The 21,115-nt window shown below is 46.5% G+C and overlaps 1 protein-coding gene across 4 annotated transcripts in view; it reads left to right on the top strand.

Annotated features, from left to right (window-relative positions):
- The window catches only part of USP42 (ubiquitin specific peptidase 42), a 30,553-nt gene that overhangs the window by 186 nt on the left and 9,252 nt on the right, over positions 1-21,115 (top strand). For 2 of the 4 annotated variants that reach the window (XM_077274916.1, XM_077274913.1), the window contains exons 2-5: positions 6,501-6,726; positions 8,481-8,690; positions 10,924-11,034; positions 19,781-19,883. In XM_077274916.1, coding sequence (XP_077131031.1) covers positions 6,510-6,726; positions 8,481-8,690; positions 10,924-11,034; positions 19,781-19,883 — 641 coding nt within the window. In that variant the 5' untranslated portion in view covers positions 6,501-6,509. Of the gene's footprint in view, positions 1-6,500; positions 6,727-8,480; positions 8,691-9,071; positions 9,319-9,663; positions 9,779-10,923; positions 11,035-19,780; positions 19,884-21,115 lie in introns of those variants that run through there. The other 2 variants (XM_077274914.1, XM_077274915.1) reach the window with 2 other exon arrangements.

The raw sequence follows: 21,115 nt of genomic DNA, 5'->3' as shown, positions 1-21,115 counted from the left end.
GTAACGTGGATACAGTGTGAGGGGGCGGGGTGGCCGGCGCGTACGTGACAGCGGGGCCGGAGGGCGGCCGGTCTCCATGGTGAGGCCTGCCCTCGCTGCTGTGTAGGCCGCCTGCTGCTCGGCCCATTGTGCCGGCTCCGCGCTGCCAGTGTGCGCTGCAGAGCTGTCAGCGGCCGCACTGTGTGACCGGCGAGAAGCCACAGCTCCCTGCCAGTGCGGCTCCGGGAGGGGAGGAAGACGCAGCATGGCCGCCGCTCTGTGTGACCGGGAGACACGGGGAGGCGGCGAGAAGCCACAGCTCCCTGCCGGTGCGGCTCGGGGAGGGGAGGAAGACGCAGCATGGCCGCCGCACTGTGTGACCGGGGCTGGATTCAAACCGGACCCTTTCCTGCTGCAGAATTTTTTCCCACTTTTCCCTCTCCCTTCATCCAAGAGTCATTACTGTTATTTCTGTCATTTATATCAGTTTTTTTTTCCCGCCCTTTGCATTTTGAACTAAAACTTATTTTAAAAATTATTTGTTTTTGCACAGATTTTATATTTTCATAGATCCGTAATGCCAAATTTTTTTATTTATTTTTTTTAAATAAAAAAAATGTATATATTTCCTTTATATCTTAGATCTTTAACCACCCACCGGTGTTGTATTGTGGCTGCCTTTTCTTCAGCATTTGACCGCTGCAGCCAATCAGTGGCTGCAGCTGTCAAGTGTCAAACACGCCAGGAAGAAAGCAGGAGCAGTTGGTTTGTTTTTCGGGTGTCAATTATTTCTAATCTTCCCTCCGCCTCACTCCCCGTGTGCTCAGACCGTCTCCCCTCTTTCTATACTGATATGGTTGGGGTTTATCAATTTGTTGAGGTCACCTACCGACCAGAAGAGAAATAGAGAGGGGCTAGCTGCCAGCAGGAGGGGAGAGAGAGGGGCTAGCTGCCAGCAGGAGGGGAAGAGGAGCAGCGGAATATATTTATTTTACTCACTGATATGGTGCCATTAATTCCTAAACGCTTTACACACATTATCATCACTGTCCCCATTGGGGCTCACAATCTATGTTCCTGATCAGTCAGTAACTTATACTCGACTATTATTTATTCTTTTACCGCAATGAGGCCATATGTAAGAATAAAGAAAGGAAAGGAAACCCAATTAAGGCTTTGTGCACACATGGATTTCCTGCAGATCCACAGCGTTTTTTGCGGTGCAGAAACACTGCAGATCCGCAAGTGATTTACAGTACAATGTAAATCAATGGTTAAAAGAATGTTGTGCTAATGGTGGGGAAAATTCTGCGCGGAAACGCTGTGGATTAAAGGTAGCATGTCGCTTCTTTTTTTGCGGATCTGCAGCGGTTTTTGTACCCATTCTATTATAGAAATTCGCAGGGGTAAAAAATGCAAAAAATCAGCACAAAAAATGCAACAAATCAGCACCTGCGTTTTCTGCCAAGATATGCAGAATCCTGAATGGGTGGTTACCGATACTGCAGATTAGAACGTGGAAATTGCCTTTTGGGTCCTTGTACTCCTCGAAAAATTCGAATGGAATATTACGACTGATTATTGTCATAACACCAGCTTTTTTCGTGCTACCGCATGATTCAAAAATTTGTGAAAACCTTTTGTCTGTGAGTTTTGGGTGATCATAAGATTTAAATTTGGTCTCTTGTATGCAAATTATGTCGGATTTGGATTTGACCAGCTCGTCCCTGATAGTGAATCTCTTTCTCGGGCTGTTGAGGCCCCTAACATTATACGACATTATTTTAAGAGACATTTTTGATTGGAGTTAGGGGAAGCGGAGATTATGCACCTATAGATACCTGTATGTAGAGTTAATGACCAACAAACAGTGTTAACCTAACTACAAATTAAAGCTTTACTTTTAGGGTGCAGCAATAACAAGAAAAGAAAAATACAAAAATGTTTGTAGACACTAAAACAATGTGTGTTTTAGCACTGTAGAAAGCTGAAGAAAAGGTAAAACGGAACACTTGAATACCAGAAACTTGTCCTCTCCGAAGAATCCCTCCGGTGGGTTCTTCACTACACGGGGGAAAGTTCGTGAGTAAGCTCGACTCGGGGCATCCTCCGAGATATGAAAAAGTTGGACAAAGGATAACATAATTAACAAATTAATGACAAAACATTTATAACAACTATACCACTTAGAGCCTTCTGATTTTGCTAAATCCTCATCCATGTTGAAATGGGAGCAAGACCTCCAGTTGACAATTGATTCGGACGAATGGGAGAAAGCTTTGGTCCACACTTACTCTGCTACTGCTTCAATGTCTCTTCAGGAGTCCTTTTTTAAATTGGTCTCTCGGTGGTATCTTACCCCTGCAAGGCTGTCCATGATAGGGGGTCGTATTTCCCCGAACTGTTGGAGGGTTTGCGGCCTCAGGGGCAATTTGCTCCATATCTTCTGGAGCTGTCCTAAAATTAAACCGCTGTGGGCTAGAATCTCTGCACTAATTGGTGTCTTACTAGGCAAAAACATCATCTTAACCCCACAGATGGCTTTGCTTTCTATGGGATTGAGCTTCATTCATTTTCCCCTGAAGGCGTTGATCATTCATATTCTCCTTGTCACCAAAAACGCTATCGCCTATAGTTGGAAAAATGCCTTACCGCCGTCATTCCAGGAGATCAGAGAACGTGTTGCCCTTCACAGAACTTTTGAACAAAAATTCGCATTAGCCAACAATAACCTTAAAAATTTTTCGGGGAAGTGGGCCCGTTGGGAAGAAGTTTTCCCGTAACACCCCGTGGCAGAATATGTCACGGATTGTTATGGAGATCATGCAGATTCGTTATTTATGTTAGTCTGACTTGTCTGTTTGCCTATTAGTACTATGATATCGCTTGTACTTTGATTATGCATTGTATTAATCTTAATCTACTGTTACTTCTTGGTAATAGTATATACCTGTTGACACATTACAAGTGTCTTCTCTCCCCTCTTTTTCCCATCCCTTTCCTCCCTTCTATCCAGCCCCCCTCCTATTTCCCTTCCCTCCCACCCACTCCCCTTATACCTTTTCTTTCCCACCCTGTTTAATTATAAATTCCAATAAAGTTTATTTGAAAAAGATATGCAGAATCCGCACAAAAAATTCCTTAGGCTAATCCGCAACGTGGGCACATAGCCTAAATGTCAGATGCTCCCATGTCAGGGCTTTGTTCACACCTGCCTCATATGTTCGGTTTCACATTCCAGCATGTGGGAAGATCGGGGTTACACGTTATGCAGCTCCTCCTTGCCAAACGACAGGAACCATAAAAGAACCCCTTGAATCCTATCAAATCAGTGGGGTTTTGTCCAGTGCAGGGGGGATTTGTCTTTCGATATGGCAATATGTTGTGGTTTCTGTTAGAAGCATTGATGTGCAGATGTAGATCTATCTAACCTGGACCCAAACTAACAGCCAAGTCAGACGTAACTTATTTGTAATTCTGTAAAGAAGTCCTATCGGCTCCTGGGTAGTTATAAACGAGCCTTCTAAGGGGGTCATGAATGCCTTTTTTTTTTTTTTTTTTTTTTTTTTTTTTTTCTTTAATTGAAATTTTCAGTCAAACAAGATTGACCGCCCAGATCCAATTCGAACTTGGTAAATGATGGTACTGATGATAAAATAAATATTTAATAAACAATTATCTTCAATAAACAAAGCAATTTGAAATGTAATACAGTAAAATAATACTAAGAAACAGAATGAAAAATGCATCACCGAAGAAAGGGATAAGATCGCTGTTCTCTTTAGTAACTAGAAATGCGGCGCTGGTCTAGGTGGTCTTTGAGACCTTCCATTATGTACCAAGCAGTATTAATGGAAGGAGTTACAGTACTTCTTTTCTTCTGAAGGGCAGAATTTTACAATAAATTGCTTCCACTTCAAGAGAAATTTTCCTGCTTGCGACTCTTTATTACTTACCGTACTTCATCTCGCTTTTCAACCTCAGCGCAATGTTTCATATGGACTATTAATTCTGGGATGGAGAGAGTAGCGGGTTCCAAACAGAGTTTAAGAATTTTTTTTTTTTTTGCTAAAAACTGTAAAGTATGTATACGTTTTGAAGGGGCCTTGAATTAGTTGGTTTCTACATCCAAGCTGTATCAGTAGTGTAAAAGAGTTAATTGCGGAGATAAAGAGCAATTAGAGGCCCAAAGTGTAACAGCAATATCTCAAACCAATTTCCAAAAGGAAGCTATCTTGGGGGCGAAAATCCACAGACCGTGGAATAAGTCGGATTTGGGGAGGTGACACTTGGGACATGCAGTTAATCTGTCAGTTCATTCATTTGTTCAAACTGTAAGCAATGGGACTGGGGAAAGTTGGATTTTGCTACACGGTTCGGTACATGTCAACTCCTTTTTTTAGTTACATAGTTACATAGTTATTAAGGTTGAAAGAAGACTGTAAGTCCATCTAGTTCAACCCATAGCCTAACCTAACATGCCCTAACATGTTGATCCAGGGGAAGGCAAAAAAAACCCATGTGGCAAAGAGTAACTCCACCATGGGGAGAAAAATTCCTTCCCGACTCCACATACGGCAATCAGACTAGTTCCCTGGATCAACGCCTTATCAAGGAATCTAGTGTATATACCCTGTAACATTATACTTTTCCAGAAAGGTATCCAGTCCCCTCTTAAATTTAATTAATGAATCACTAATGAATTTTGATCCTTTAATGAGTCTTTAAGGAGGTTATCGGTGCCTCTTACGTCTGTAATGGCAGGTGAGCAGCACTAGTCACCATGTGCTTGCACTTACCTGCCAGGATCCATGCACAGTCAGTAGGTATTTTGCGCCTTTACTGTCCGATGTGGAAGTCAACAGCTCTGGACAACCCTTTTAGAGCGGACCTGTCCCTAGATGAAAGGTGTGTGTATGTGTTGTGTGTTTTGTTTTTGTTTGTTTTTTTCTCGCATCTTCCCCGAGTCTTTGTGGGGGGAAAAAAGTAGAGAGAAGATTAACACTGATATGGAGGAGGTGTGGGTGTCTGGTAGGTAAGTTTTTGTTTTAAGACCAGCATGAGGGCCAGTTTTTAACTAATATAAAGTAGTGGACAATCTCATTTAAAAACAGAGACTTAAAAATTATCTGATCAAAAGCATCCATGATCATTAGTTGAGCAAACAGATTTGAAGGATCCTGCTCCAGTGGCCACCAGGGCTGCGGAGTCAGTAAGCCAAACCTCCCACCCCAACTCTTCAATTTCCTTGACTCCGACACCCTCATGCATGGCTTGTGTTTAAGTGATACATTTACTGTAGTAAAATGGTAACATCAGGCTTTTCATCACCATTATGATACAATAATCAAGCCATTTACTTGCCTTAATCTTGTTTTCCTGGTCACTAGCAGTTCTGAGATGAGTGCAGGGCTGCAGGCATTCCTTCCCAGTGCCTTTTTCCCCTTATCTGTACAGGAGCAGGGTCACTACTGAGCATGTACATGAAGTACAGCACAGATTAATCTCCATGACTCTGATCCCACAGCACTGCCTAACTACTGCACATGTACATAAAGTGCAGCACAGATTCATCTCAACTAAAAGCCGAGATCCTTAGATCAGGAACAGAACAGACGTTTCATAACGTTCCCAAATTCTTATGAAAATATTTACAGCACATCCTGCATTGTACTACTGTACACTATTTATTTTAGGAGTTGTCCTATTTTATACTGACTCCACCACTCCAACTCCACAGCACTGGTGGCCACGTCGGTAGTCTGTGGCATTTGGCCCAGAGCCCTGCAAACCACCTCCTACCTGTGATATCCCCAGAGATTAATAGATCACCGCAACATCCTTACGTTGCGCTGCACACATGGTGTCGTGGTGCCCTAGTAATGAGAAGCGACGCTGGGGATGTCGCAGATAGCAGCCGGTTCAGAGGGATCTGATCTTGTTCCCACAGACTGCCAGTATGACTGCTGGAATATGGTACTATTGATCTTTTTGCTCAGTTATTGTGTTCATTGTATAAGTCTCGCTGAAGGGCTGGACATTGACTTGTAGGGTTGCCACCTCCCTTAGGTGGTACTTGCTGAAAGGGACTCTGTCAGCGCAGAATAACTGTTCAGACTAAGTCCCGCGGCTTGGTGATTCACAGCAGCCAGTCATTCACATGCAACTTCCAATCTGCTTGGTTTCCCTCTATCTCCACCCACCTTTGTTGATTGACAGCTCTGACATTTTACATCCACAGAAGGGTACGGATGGATAGAAACCAAGCAGGTGAGAAGGTGTATGTAAATGATCCCCCGAGGTCCTGCTTGGTTTGAGCAGTCATTCTGTGCTGCTGACGATCTTCAATGGCTATCTTTCATAGCGAAGTATACTAATTTGTGTACCTTTCTCCCATGGAGCATTGGTAATAAAACTGCATACACATCTGACATGCTGTTGAGCTCCTTGCATCTAAAACATTCTGTATATGGCGATGGGGCTGAATAATAAAATAAATCTAATCTTTTCTCTTTTCCCAGTGTCAAATCATGACCATAATAGATAAAGTGTCTTCAGTGACTGCAACATGCCGAAACCAGCTATACAAGCCAATGGCACCATCAGGAGACAAAGACACCGGTTCGCCAATTTGGGGCCCAGTATCCTCCCCAGCTAAAATCTCTCTTGGACCAGTACCTGGTGCTGCCGTCTATTCAAGCTCCTATGTTCCTGAAAAGCCTGTGCCTTCAGAGCAGAGCGATCCACGTAAGACCCCGCTCATGTGCAGATTTCTTTTTATGTTTCAAAGGACAATTAATAGCCCTGCATTTTCTTAAAACTTACATGAAGCTGTTAAGGTGGCAATATGTGTACATTCATGTCTTGCTGGCTTCCACAACCAAATGTATAAGATCTAGAAAGACCTATATATTTAAGGTGATCTGCTTTGTAGGAGGGGTCCACCAACCTTTCTTACTTTGACATCCACATTCGATGCAAATAAATCTTAGGAGCCCCCTGTTTACCTTTTATTAAAGGTTAAAATTCCCCCCTTTTTAAAGTAATAATCCAAGTGCTCAATTATAGATTAATGATGCCTCTTCAGTGCTTAGAAAATAATGCCGCCGTATAAAGTAAAAATGGCTTCCACTTTAAAGGGAACCTGAGACATGGAAGAATAAATACTATATCCTAACTCTGAGCCCCCTCATCCCCAGTTGATTTGACGTTTTTTAGCATCTAAGCACAGAGGAACCAATACAGGGATTTGGACACCGACATCCAATGCATGCCTCCGCTATCTTGAAAGCAATGTGCGGCCTTCACATTTTGATCAGTATTTGTATGCGAAAACAAGGAGTGTCTCCAAAACAGAGCAGGTGTCAATCTTTCAATTATAGTTTTCTCTGTAAGTTCCACTCTTGGTTTTGTCACAATCACTGATACAAAAGACTGACGTGTGAATGAAGCCTTAGGGTACCATCTCACAGTGGCACTTTTGTCGCTACGACGGTACGATCCGTGACGTTCCAGCGATATCCATACGATATCGCTGTGTCTGACACGCAGCAGCGATCAGGGACCCTGCTGAGAATCGTACGTCGTAGCAGATCGTTTGGAACTTTATTTCGTCGCTGGATCTCCCGCTGTCATCGCTGGATCTCCCGCTGTCATCGCTGGATCGGTGTGTGTGACACCGATCCAGCGATGCGTTCGCTTGTAACCAGGGTAAACATCGGGTTACTAAGCGCAGGGCCGCGCTTAGTAACCCGATGTTTACCCTGGTTACCATCGTAAATGAAAAAAAACGTACATACTCGCCTTCTGGTGTCCGTCAGGTCCCTAGCCGCCTGCTTCCCGCACTCACTGACTGCCAGCCGGAAAGTAAAAGCACAGCACAGCGGTGACGTCACCTCTGTGCTCTGCTTTCACTTTACGGCCGGCACTCGGTCAGTGCGGGAAGCAGACAGCTAGGGACCTGACGGACACCAGAAGGTGAGTATGTACGGTTTGTTTGTTTTTTTAATTTACGATGGTAACCAGGGTAAACATCGGGTTACTAAGCGCGGCCCTGCGCTTAGTAACCCGATGTTTACCCTTGTTACCCGGGGACTTCGGCATCGTTGGTCGCTGGAGAGCTGTCTGTGTGACAGCTCTCCAGCGACCACACAACGACTTACCAACAATCACGGCCAGGTCGTATCGCTGGTCGTGATAGTTGGTAAATCGTTTTGTGTAACGGTACCCTTATGTGATTTGTCATCAAGACATTGTCAGTTGACTGGAGTCGCACCAGTCGTGTCTGTTTAGGTAGAATACCATGTTCTGTGATGTCCAGTCTGGTCACAGTTTCCCTGACCTGAATGCAATGGTGTTGGACGTGCCCATCCTATGAGGCTGTTAAGTTTGGGGGAGGAGACATTGTGGTCTTTACTTCTGGATTTAGCCAAGCAATCGGTAAAAGATTAGAGTGTGCCTTGTTAAATATCACCATCTTTTTTTATGTGTTTTTTTTTCAGTATCGGCCGTTCCTGGAGATGGCATAAATCCACCACAAAAGATCCTCTTCCCGGCGGAGAAACTGAGACTGAAATGGCAGCGGATACAAAAGGTTGGAGCTGGTCTCCAGAACCTTGGCAATACTTGCTTTGTGAACTCTGTTCTGCAGTGTCTAACATACACTGCACCTCTCGCGAACTACATGCTCACTCGAGAGCACTCCAAGACTTGTGAGTATGACTCCTCCTGTACGTCTCACTTTTGCTCAGCTGGTTAGTGAGGTCGGGCTGCCCCCCATTCAGCTTTTATGGCTGCCAGACTACTCTTAGCATGCTGTTCACCGTACCTTGCGCAACAGAATGCTGGGTGTTGTAGTAATGCGATAGCGGCTGGCCATCAGGTGGTTGTTTCCTCCCGTTTTTTTAAGCTTTTAGCAAATAAGTATGGGGAATGGCGTCCTACAGGCGCACCTCCTTCACTAGTTCCGTAGTGGGAAGCCTGAAAGCCTGCAGCGAGGGAAATTGGAGGAAAGTGGGTTGCATTTTTTTTTATTCAATTCCTACTTCTGATCTCCCGTTTCCTTTAATGTTTCTAGCTGTAAGTTCTTGATGCTAAGCAGCACTGGCTTCAAGCAAGATTGCAACCCATTGCTAAACTTGTCCACTATAATCCTTGCCAGTGTCAGCAAACTTGCCCCGCTGTTCTGCAACCATTAAGTCCTTCCTTGAGCAAAGGCTCAGGAGAGCAAACGCTCACGTTATCTTGCTCTTCAACACCAACAAGCTAATTTGGAGTTTTTTGGCCCTGGACTCAAGGAGCAGCCCAGGATATGGATGATACAGCCACCATTTTTGGCAGGTATATATGTTCTGCACATCCAACAACTACCACCTGCAATAATCTCTATTGGTTTGTTTCTGTGCCAAGCTTTCTTGTGGTGGAACAGTGCCCATTGAGTACCCCCTCTATATGCCCACGTTACCCACCCATGCTGTATACATAGCAGAAATAATATGTGCACAGACGCCAGTAACCTTAGAAGCCCATTAATTCCCTCTAAAGCCCAATTCTTGCAGAAATACAGGTATGGGATCCGTTGATTAGACGCTAGTCCTTTATTTTAATACATTGCCCTCTCTGCACTTGTTTCAGCCTTTTGTTTTTTCTTTTCTGTACAGTTATTCTTGGCTACAAGACCCCATACCTGTATACCCCAATGATTTCTAAGCCAATGGTTACATAGCAGCAGTATGGTGAACCTTTTATGCTGCTTAGCGGACCTGATTCTTGTCTTGCTGTTTTAAGAGGAAATTTATAGGTATTGATATTTGGTATCATTAAAGCCTTTCCCCTTTCCATTTTTCTTATTTTCCATTTATGTTGTAGCCTATGCAAGGGTTAATAATTATAGATAACGAACTTATTGACTCACATTGGAAAAGAAAGGAACGTTGTTATCCATATAGATGTCCGTACTACAACCATATGTCCCAATGGGATCTGTTTTTTAGTTTCTGTGGGGGCAATAGCCACTACTTGACAACCTCTTATATTGGACCTAATGTGCTCAATTATCCCACCCCACGAAAAAAAAATATATAAGTTTTTGCCCTTGTCTGACGGCACTCCGACGGATTTTGAAGGCTTCAGTCTTTACGCAGCATCCCCAAGGCCATTGTTAAAAGGGTTTTCTGGTAGCGCAGCGGACAGCACCTATTAACTGTCCAATGCATAGTACGGTAATCATACGATTTTTAAAAACATGTTGTTTTCCGTGTGTTTATTTTTTATGGATGTGATTATTCTTGCTTTCCGTTGACTTCTATGGCCACAAATCGGCCTCTGGTAAATACACGCTCCATTTTTTATTTTTTATTTTTTTTTTTGCGTAAAAACAAAAACAATTGATCTGGTGAATTGAACCATTACCATGTGATGAGTGTGCCGACAGGATTGCTTTAGTTGTAGAGTAGGATACCAGACGGCCATAAGGGGTCTCCTGAATTGGCCCTAATGTGTAGACTAACTGGATGTCATAGCTGGTAGCATCCAGTCACTTTCTCCAAGTGTTTCCATTTTTCTCTCCTGACATGGTGGTCTTAGTAAGGCCCATGCCGGCAATGCTGGAGCACCTGCATTGTGTTCCTCTGTTGTTCCTTTTGGAAATGATAATAGTGAATTGACAACCGACACTGCAGAAGTGTTTAGTAAAATAGACTTGTCTTGAGAGAGATCCTTTTTGAAGATTCATTTGCTGAAAGTAGATGATGTAGAACTACTAGTTGAAGACCAGCAGATAGAGCTTGCAGGTCATGGACTAGGACTTTCTCCGTGGAGATTTCCACAGTGAAACTGTTTAGTCCTCGGTAAAAAAACTGAAATGGTTTTATTGGATATATGGAACTTTTTTTTATTCTTTCCGGATGCTAATGTTTTTTTTCTCTTCCATCTATTTGCTTTCAGGTCGTGAACAAGACTTCTGTATGATGTGTGTGATGCAGGCTCACGTGGCTCAGACCCTTTGTAACTCCGGAGGAGTCGTCAAGCCCACTAGTGTTATCAATGATCTGCGACGTAAGTTTGTATCTATCGTTTCCTAAAACACAAACTATAAAAAAAGAAAAAGGACACTACTTATACGTTCAGACCCACCCTGGGTCTGAGTAATATTTGCTATTGTTATTTTTTGGAGATGGGAATACCCTGTTACTGTGCACGCGCCTCCCCAGTAATGATGGCGGTTGCATTAGATCTTGGGTGGGGGAGCAAGTCCCTGATAGAAGAATGTCTTGTTAGTCAGTGATGAGAGGCCGGCAGGGAAAGAGACGATAGCCTTTTTTTTTTTTTTTTTTTTTATTAGCGCAGGGCCAATTTCCCTCCACTTGTGGATCATTAAGATAAAGAAAATGTACCCAATATCTCTGAATTATGGTTAAGATTGCTAACATGAAGGTACAAATTTATTCAGCACTACAGCGACTTAACACAGATGCTTTTAGTTTGGGTACAGGTTCCCTTAAAGAATCCCTCCTATTGCCCTGCACTTGCAGATCTCTAGCATAACTTTTGGCATTGGACAAGCGATTTTCTCTGAAACATAAACAAAGCACTACTACAACTTCAAGAGGCTGTCCACTACTACCATTGCTAGGACAACCTCCTTCTTGATCTGAACGTTTGGCCCCAATAAAATAAAAGCCTGTACGCTCCTCCTGTACTGGCGCTGCTCCAAACGTGTCGGCACTCGTGGTCCTGGAGCTCTCATGCGGTGTTGTGACACGTGGTCCCCAGTGCCCAGTCAGCACTGGTGTTAATGTCTCCGTACAAAGGTGGAGACGGTGAGACCAGTGCTGACTGGACGCAGGGCTCACATGTCCTAACAACCACTGAGAGCCCTGGGACCGTGAGTACCGACACTGCAGGAACGGCGAAGCGAGTATAAGTTTTTTATTTTATCGGGGCCAAACATTTTAGTTCAAGAAATGGTTGTCCAAGTAGTGGTAGTAGTGGACAACCTCTTTAACCTAGATAATAGTTTGGGGTACACAAGCCTGTTGACAGGTTCCCTTTTAAGTTTTGGTATTGCTAGAATGCTAGAATTGTGCATACCTGGAGAAATGAAAGGCAGGTTCTTTTTAACAAAAATGTACCCTAGCAAAACAATGGTGGAATTACGCTTGGTATTCACCACCACCACCATTTCACCACATATAGATTTTTTTTTTCTCCCCTTCGTTTCCTGCTTCTCAGTTTATTGTATGGTAAATTAGTATAATTCAAAGCTACAGCTCATGCTGCAAAAAAAAAAAAAAAAAAAACAAGCCCTCTTACTCCTGTCAACAGAAAAATGAAAAAAGAGGACAAATAACGAAAGCGCAAATAATGAAAAACTGGTCTTTCTCCTTTGCCTCATTGGGGGACACAGACCGTGGTGCATGCTGCTGCTGCCACTAGGAGGCTGACACTAAGTGATACACAGAAAGTTCGCTCCTCCCCTGCAGTATACACCCTCCTGCTGGCTCTCAGCTCCTCCCCTGCAGTATACACCCTCCTGCTGGCTCTCAGCTCCTCCCCTGCAGTATACACCCTCCTGCTGGCTCTCAGCTCCTCCCCTGCAGTATACACCCTCCTGCTGGCTCTCAGCTCCTCCCCTGCAGTATACACCCTCCTGCTGGCTCTCAGCTCCTCCCCTGCAGTATACACCCTCCTGCTGGCTCTCAGCTCCTCCCCTGCAGTATACACCCTCCTGCTGGCTCTCAGCTCCTCCCCTGCAGTATACACCCTCCTGCTGGCTCTCAGCTCCTCCCCTGCAGTATACACCCTCCTGCTGGCTCTCAGCTCCTCCCCTGCAGTATACACCCTCCTGCTGGCTCTCAGCTCCTCCCCTGCAGTATACACCCTCCTGCTGGCTCTCAGCTAACCAGTTCTTGCTTAGTGTCTGTAGGAGGCACATGGGTCTGGTTCAGACCCCAACGTTTTTATTTTAATTTTTACTTTTCTGTAATTTTTATTTTTTAATTAACGGAGTGAAGGGGGCGACTGATCCTTTCAAGGTTCCGATCTCCCCCGAATCATCAATAGGCGAGCACGGCGAGTATACCTCCCCGTACCCTCTCATGTGACGTGGGAAGCCATGCCTGAGCTCACTTCAGGGGCGACGGTTCCTTCACGGTCCCGATCTCCCCACACCAGCAGCAGGCGACCACATGGAGTGTCACCTCCATGTATCCTCTCCTGGAGCCAGGCCTAATGCCGGACAACTGGCACTGTCCACCCGGGGGATGAACTCCGTGGATGTACAGAGGCCCCTCTCTATGGCGTCCGAGCAGCCCCCACTGTCCCACCACTGTGAAAGCGGATGGCACAAGGAGGCGGACGGTCCCTCTCTACCTCCCTAACAAAGAGATGATGGATTGAGGTTTATCCCCGCACAGTCCACAGTGCAATACCCAACCTGCAGTCATCTGCGGCGGCTCCATGCCGGACGTGCACCGATGGTGAGTGGTGGCCTCTGCAGCGGGATATTCACATGCTCACTGGCAGTCTCAGGCTTCCCTGTGGCCCACCTCCCTGAGGTAACGCGCTGGCTGCAAAAATTTAGCACCCGGCTTCGGCCGATGTGTAGGCCGCACCCCGGAAGCGCACTATGGCACCCTAAAGCGGCTCTGTCCGCTTTTCTGGCGCTTCTCACCTGGCACGGAAGCTCTCAACTTTCTCGGCCACTGCAAACCCCTCACTTCTACCCCTGGTATCGCTCCCGCCGGCTGCAGAAATTTAGGCCCTGGCTTGGGCCTATTCATGGAAGTCTCGAGGCTCCGCCCACGTTTTGCCTGTGGCTCCGCCCCCTGAAATGGCGCTTCTCGCTCTGTTAGATTTTATCACCTCTGCAACTCCCAGTGGCCATCTAGGTCCACCCGGCCGGCTCACACAGGGGCGACGACTTTGTATTTGAAGGGGCACGACGACTCTGCAACATGGCATGATGTCCAGTATTCCCTGGTCTTAAAAGCGCATGACCAGTATTCCCCGGTCTTGAAGGCACATGACCAGTACTCCCTGGTCTTGAAGGCACATGACCAGTATTCTCTGGTCTGAAAGGCACATGACCAATCCGAAGCCGGTCATAAATGAGTTCAGAAGCCCTCCGCCGCTGACAGAGGTGTATCTAGCTCTTCCTGCACCCGGGCAAAAGATCAGTTTGGCGTCTCCCCCCCCCCCCTCAGATTTCTGCCTCCTATAATGTCCTCAGATTTCTTCTGCCCCCATAATGTCCTGATTCCTGCCCCCATCCCCTCTCTTCCCGGGTGCAGTTGCATGTGGTGGAGAAATCTGAGGAACATATGGGGGCAGAAATCAGGACATTAGGGGAGCAGAAGAAATCTGAGCACATTATGGGGTCAGAGATCAGGACATTGCACCCATCCAGCCCCCTGGCCTTGCTTCAGTCCTCACACAGTAGCATACAGCACTGCCCACACAGTAGCATACAGCACTGCCCACACAGTAGCATACAGCACTGCCCACACAGTAGCATACAGCACTGCCCACACAGTAGCATACAGCACTGCCCACACAGTAGCATACAGCACTGCCCACACAGTAGCATACAGCACTGCCCACACAGTATATAAGAGCCCATACCTTGTCCTCCCAGCCAGGCTCTGCATCCCCCCCCCCGCAATCCTTTGCTCCAGGTGGCAGGTGCTGCACACTTCCTGTTTGGCGACGCGCGGCTCATTCTTCGCGCACTCGACAGTCGGAAGTCACTCTGCGTATCCATGGCAACGCATTGCGGGCGGCTCTCCAGCAGCTGCAAGTGTGTCAGAGCTCTGTGCTGCCTCCTCTTGTCTAGCGTGCACCTTGGGCCGTGTATTTGAGACCTCTGGCATAGAACCGATGCACAGCACTTTCTCTGAGCTGGAACGGAAGCATCTCAGTATGGGGGCGGCAGAATTCCGCCGACGGGGAGCCTTCTCCTTGGACCGCCGCATCAGGCGGCCTGCTGGCGCCCCCCCTGTCGGCTGCGCCCGGGGCACATGCCCTGGCTGCCCCGCCCCCCCCAACCCCTAGTTCCCTCAGTGGACTTCGTCACTGCCGCCACCCATGGTTTCTCTGACCAAGAGATTGAATCCCTCCGTTATCCCTCCGTGGCTCGGAGTGCTCGCAGGACCAATATACATGGTCTCTCTCCTACGTGGTCCCTCTCCTAAAGGCGCATGACCAGTATTACCTGGTCTTAAAGGCACATGACCAGTATTCCTCGTCTTAAAGCCGTCGGCTAGCAGGGGCCGCGAGTATTCTAGAAACGTACAGGTGTCTAGAAATGTACAGGCATCTAGAAAACGGAAGTTTTCATTTCATGATCTCTCTCCAAGGATTTGCTGAGAAAAAGACTCTGAACATGGATCGGATATTGTCTTGGACCTGGACTTGCTAGAGCTTCAGTAAAGGATGAACTCGCCTATTTATATCATCAACCAATCTCGGCACATTGACGAGGACTCTGGTTCTACTCTAGACTACACAGTGTTCCTCATAAGGAGACTAAACTCCCCCGTAGATCATTTGCCATCCAGTCCGGATATGCGATTCACTGGACAGAAGCCTCTATGTGGCATGCCATGCCTGGTCTGATTTTTAAGGGCACGGGTCCTTTAAAGGGCATCGATTTCCCCACACCATCAACAGACGAGCACACGGAGTGTCGCCTCCATGTATCCTCGCCTGCATCCAGACCTAACGCCAGACAACCTGCCCTGTCCACCCGGAGACCTGAACTCTGTGGATGTACAGAGGCACCCTTTTCGGGCATCTGAGCACCCCCCTCTGCATCACCACTATTTAAAAGAAGATGCAAGAAGGCAGATGATCCCTCTCCACTTCCCTGTTAAGAGGATGGTGGATCGAGAGTTCCTAATTTTTAACTCTGCACCGTCTAAGATAGCGGCGATGGCAAGAGACTATGACCTGCTGGATGCAGCCACGCATTCTGCCACTTGGCAGATTAACCGGGTAGAATCTCCTGTGGTATACCTACCAGTATCCCTACCCGATGAGTCATCAATTGAAAATGCCACGGACTGTAAGATAGCAAATATGGCTTGTTCCATTTGGCGGCTTCGGGTCCATCGCTCTACCCTCCCTAGCCGCCGCATGGATTGCTACCGCAATGGTCTCCTGGCTGGAGACCTTAACTACTTTGATTCACACCAGTAATCTTTTCCTGAAGACAGTACAACTGGCCAATCAAATCTTTTGAGCGGGAGGCTAACAAAGGATCATACGTCCCTACAGCCCCGACCAGCAGTGGAAGGGTTGTCCAGGACAGTCTAGATCTAAGGGATCTTGGTTCCAAAAAGGGGAACGAAAAGTAAGACCGATCCTGGACCTCAAACTTCTAACAACCTTTCACAAGGTTCTCCTTCTTTGAATGGAGTTCCTCCGCTCAGCCATTACTTCAACAGAAAAAGGTGGAGTTTCTGGCATCCATCTACATTCGGGATGCTTACCCTCTTCAAAAATTCCTTCGCTTTTCCATTTGTGAGCAGCATTTTCAAGTCACGACCTTGTCCTTCGGCCTTGCTACCGCACCCAGAGTGTTCGCAAGGATCGTGGCGGCTGTCATGTTCCTCTTCCACCCCAGAGGCGTGGTCGTCCTGCCCTGTTTGGCCGACTGTCTAGCTGCCCTTCCAGGACTACGCTAAGTAGTCTATATCACTTGCGATACCCTCTCACCTGGGCTGGCAGCTAAACTTAGACAAGTTCTCCTCATTTCCAGCCCAGCAGATATCCCTTTTGAGGATGATCCAGTACACTTCCAGAAGGATGGTAATTCTCCCTCCAGACAAGGTCATGGCCCTTCAACAAGGAGCTCGCGCACTTGATCACTCATCCCCTCATTTCATTTGATTTGCTGTGAGGGTTCTGAAGAAAAATGGTGACGACAATGGAAGCAGTTTCCTTCGCTCCGCTCGTTTTCAGCAAGTCAAACAAACTTTCAGACGTTAGTCTCTGAGCTCCTTCTTCATCCGGGGCTTTTCTCCCGGTTCAATGGTTATTAGTAACTACCAATGCCAGTCCTCTTCTCCCGGTCATTGCTCTGGAGATCGGAACGGTAGTCCTACAGTAGGTCCACTGCCTTCTGGCGGGTCAACCCATCAGAATTCAATTGGACAATGCCACGGCTGTTTACATACGTCAATCATCTAGCAGGTACCCACGGTCAGGCGCCATGGCCGAGGTACCTCACATTCTCTGATGGGCCGAGATCTATCATTTGGTGATCTCGGCAGTACATATCCCAGGAGTAGAACTCTGGGCAGCGAACATATTCACCCGTCAAGGTTTCGCCTCAAGTGAGTGGGAACTTCACCCGGAAGTCTTCCATCAGACCTGCCTTCACTGGAGCTCTCCAGTTGTAGTTCGAATGGCGTCCAGACTGAATGCCAATGAACTCGAGTTCGTGGTTCGGCCTTGAGATCCAAGAGCCATCGCACTGCATGCTCTGGTTCTTCCCTGGTACCTGTTTCCATAACCCCCCCTTCCACTACTTCCGAAAGCTTTTCAGAAGCAGAAAGGGCCCCAGTGATCCTCGGAAATCTGCACTGACCACGTCAGTTTTTTTTGCTTGCGGAGCTGGTAGCTTTCCGCCTTTCTGCAATAAAACTGCAAGTAGGGACTTTCTCGCAAGGAGATTTTTCACACGTAGTTCTTCCCTATCGCATACCATTAGATCATTGGGACCTTAATGGTCCTAGGAGTCTTACAGTAGACTTTTTTTTTTTTTTTTTTTTTTTTTTTTTCATCCGGACAGACTTTACTATCAGGGTAGGTCGCCCTTTTTTTTTTCTTTTTTTTTCTCTGCGATATCCTCATCCTGACGAGTCTTCGGTGCTAGCTGCTCTGTCCTTTCAGACTTTTCCCTTACTTCCTTCAAGGCAAGGTTGTCCTCAGGCCATCCCCGTCCCTTGTTACCAAGGTGGCATTGAATTCCCACAGTTATGAGGGCAGCGTTCTTCCCTCATCTCTTTCGGCACCAGTCCACAAAATGGAATGAGTTCTCCATATTCCGGACAGAGTGAGTGCTCTGAGTAGGTACGTCTCAAGGACGGCGTCCTTCCGAAGGTTGGACACTGTATCTTGGGCTTCCTGACGGTAGAGGAAGGCTTCCTGACGTTTACAGGAAGGGTTTAGCCATTTCATCGGCCATGTTAGCCTGGTGGATTCCTTTCACCATCCAGGAGTTTTTCCATGTTAGATGTCAGCCTATCTCCCTGTCTATCGTGGGTTCTAGGCACCAGGCGTCGACAAGGCACGCCTGAAAGTTTGCGGATTCGTCCAGTCCGCATGCATTCTTGAAGCACTATAATTCCCACACTTTTCACAGATGGTAGTCTGGGCAGGCAGACTCTGCATGCCGCGGTGGCGCACTTGTAAGTAGCGGTTACACAGGGCCTGATCTGATGTTGTCCCCACCCAGGGACTGCTTTGAGACGTCCCACGGTCTGTGTTCCCCTATGAGGTGAAGGAGTAATAGGGATTTTTGTGTACTCACCGTAAAATCCTTTTCTCCGAGCCATTCATTGGGGGACACAGCTCCCACCCTGGTATTAGCTTGTGCTTGTTTTATAATCTGATATGCTATACTCTCATATATAATATGACATGCTGTAAGCTCATATGTTGTTACTAGATGGTGGCCCGATTCTAACGCATCGGGTATTCTAGAATATGCATGTCCACGTAGTATATTGCACAGCCCACGTAGTATATTGCCCAGCCACGTATGTCACAGGTTAAAAAAAAAAAAAAAAAACATACTCACCTTCCATCTGAGGGCCCCTTGTAGTTCTGTCGCCTGTGCTCGGTGCAGGCGGCAGCTTCCGGTCCCAGGGTGTGATGATGTCACGGTCACATGACCGTGACGTCATGGCAGGTCCTTCTCCCGTACCATCATTAGCACCGGAAGCTGCCGCTTGCATGGAGAGGTTACCGGAGCGTCGCGAGGAGCGTGAAAGGTGAGTGTATAATCATTTTTTACTTTTTTTTTAAATTATTTTTAACATTAGATCCTTTTACTATTGACGCTGCATAGGCAGCGTCAATAGTAAAATCTTGGTGACACAGGGTTAATAGCAGCGGTAACGGAGTGAGTTACCCGCAGCATAACGCGGTCCATTACCGCTGGCATTAACCCTGCGTGAGTGGTGACTGCGGGGAGTATGGAGCGGGCACTGACTGCAGGGGAGTAGGGAGGGACTAATCGGACTGTGGCCGTCGCTGATTGGTCGCGGCAGCCATGACAGGCAGCTGCCGAGACCAATCAGCGAATGAATATCCGTGACAGAAAGAAGGGCAGACAGAAGGACAGACAGAAAGATGGAAGTGACCCTTAGACAATTATATAGTAGATTGATCTCCTGCTTTTGCACCGAACTGGTTAGCTGAGAGCCAGCAGGAGGGTGTATACTGCAGGGGAGGAGCTATCTTTCTGTGTATCACTTAGTGTTAGCCTCCTAGTGGCAGCAGCATAAACCCACGGTCTGTGTCCCCCAATGAATGGCTCAGAGAAAATTATTTTACGGTGAGTACACAAAAATCCCTATGTCGTGAAGGGGTTAACTCAACTAGGCCGTGTCCTGTGAGATGAATCTGCTTCTTTTTCAATCCCCACTTCAGAGATGTAGAAACGGCCCTTAGTGGATTGGGCACAGTGCACACCGTGCTTTTGATTCATTTTTCGAGCTGCCGTCGGTATCCGCTGTATTGTGCAGAATTTCTGTGTTAGTACTTATTAATCTTTATTAATGTACGTTTTTAGGTATTGCTAAGCACTTTCGTTATGGAAGCCAAGAGGACGCTCATGAGTTTCTCAGATACACAGTAGAGGAAATGCAGAAATCCTGTCTCAGAGGTTGTTCTAAGTAAGTGAAATTACTGCGTGGCTGACGATGCGGGGCGTACTGTGGAACTTTAATTACCTGCAAATCAGTGGGGGTCTCAGAACAAGGACCCCCACCGTATTGTACAGATTCAGTAGGAGGCAGTTACAAAGCATATGCTTTCTATTGAATCTGTACTCCATAGTGTGCTTAGTTTGGACCTGTACTTTCCTATCTCCTGAGTTGCACACTGTTCGAAGGTCAATTAAGAGATTGGTGTGGTCTCAAAACCTGGACCCCCCTATCAATCTGCAGTCAAAGAGCCTGTCAAATGTCTAAAACTTCCCTTGACAATGTAGTTGCTCTTTAACGCTGGACAACTGCGCTTTCCTCGTCCATAGCACACAAGGGGGACAGCTGTCGCATTCACGCACATTAAGGCAATGAACGCTTGTGTGGATGCAACCAGGACGAGCTCCTGTATGTGCACTAAACTCTTAGGCTACGTTCCCATGGTGAGTTTTTGATGCTGTGTATTTTTGCAGTGTCAATAACGCAGTGTCTTACACTTTCCTGGAACTGTATGGGATTTATAGAAATCTCTTGCCCTCTGTGCTTTTATTTTACTCCGGAAAAACTGACCTGCGGTGCAGATTTCAATTCCCCAACATGTCAACTTCTCTTCACTGTGATGAATTTTCTGCGCAGACTTTCCCCATTGACTTAAATGGGATGCTGAAAATCTGCAAGTAAATTCACTGGCGTTTTAAGTGCATTTATACTGTGGAGATGCATAAAAAATGCATTTAATGTGCAACTAGTATGGCAAAAAAATAGGAAGTATCAAAAACAAAGCAACTTTATTTAAAACACCAAAGAGACAAACAGTCAAACGCAATGAAAAGCAAGCAACATAATTTAAATGGGTCTAGAAATTCTGCAACATCAAAAGCTCATCATGGCAACGTGGCCTTTCAATCAGGAAAGTGGTCATGATCACTGCCACAATATCTTCACTGTAAACACTGGAGAATGATGGGGGGCATCCATAGCACTGGAGAGGGCAGGCGGTGGTCACCCATGTAGTCATACCCCCAACTCTTCCGGCTCATGTGGCTATAAAGAGATCCTGTGTGTATCTGCGCATGAGCGGAAGGATTTTGGTGCCTGCACAGACCGGAACAGAGCCAGGGAAGTGGCCACGTCATTAGCTAGGTGTGCTCGCATCTTGAGTGCTACATGTGCCTGCCATTTTCCAATGTACACACTGCTGA

This window comes from Ranitomeya variabilis, chromosome 7, assembly GCF_051348905.1.
Source record: "Ranitomeya variabilis isolate aRanVar5 chromosome 7, aRanVar5.hap1, whole genome shotgun sequence".
In the NCBI taxonomy this organism is placed as follows: Eukaryota; Metazoa; Chordata; class Amphibia; order Anura; family Dendrobatidae; genus Ranitomeya; species Ranitomeya variabilis.
The sequence above is the reverse complement of the archived record's forward strand: the minus strand, read 5'-3'. Positions and strand labels throughout refer to the sequence as shown.